This window comes from Wasmannia auropunctata, unplaced genomic scaffold, assembly GCF_000956235.1.
Source record: "Wasmannia auropunctata unplaced genomic scaffold, wasmannia.A_1.0 LD269289.1, whole genome shotgun sequence".
Lineage (NCBI taxonomy): Eukaryota > Metazoa > Arthropoda > Insecta > Hymenoptera > Formicidae > Wasmannia > Wasmannia auropunctata.
This window is the reverse complement of record NW_012093601.1, coordinates 1-556: the sequence shown is the minus strand read 5'-3', so window position 1 is coordinate 556 and position 556 is coordinate 1. Positions and strand designations below refer to the sequence as shown.

General features: G+C 37.8%; 1 protein-coding gene across 1 annotated transcript; it reads right to left on the bottom strand.

Moving 5' to 3' along the window:
• Positions 1-71: 71 nt before the first annotated feature.
• Positions 72-543, bottom strand: LOC105462163 (the record flags this gene model as incomplete). The annotated part of the gene is made up of 1 exon (XM_011708694.1): positions 72-543. A coding segment is annotated over exon 1 (328 nt), but the record flags the coding sequence as incomplete, so codon positions are not given.
• Positions 544-556: the final 13 nt, after the last annotated feature.

Sequence of the window (556 nt, the reverse complement as noted above, 5' to 3'; positions counted from 1 at the left end):
GTTCGACTTGCGAATGCAATACACTACATCATTAAGTTTCCTAATTATCAAATAAGGTCCCTCCCAACTACTCTGTAATTTTGGGGCTTTTCCTTTTGTTCTTCGAGGATTATAGAACCACACTTTTTGACCTTCATCAAAATGGATTTGCCTGGCCTTTTGATCGTACCAGGTTTTAGTTCGGGAAGATCTAATCTCTACACGTCTTCTAACGTTTTCATGAATTTTTTCTAATTTTCCTCTTATTTTTCTTAAATAGTCTTCTTCTGTTTGATTCTGATGAGGAGGACTTTCTCGCAACAAGTCAATTGGAAGCCTAAGATCCCGAGCAAAATAAAGCTCCGCTGGAGTCAAACCAGTGGTTTCATGTTTCGAGGACCTGTATGCTAATAAATACATAGGAATCCAGCGATCCCAATCCTTCTGATTCTCCGCAATAAATTTCGTTAAATAATTCAAAATTGTCTGATGTTGGCGTTCTACCTGTCCATCAGATTGCGGATGTAAAGCGGACGTTCTTGTCTTTTTAATTCCTAATATACTCGATAATTCTTTG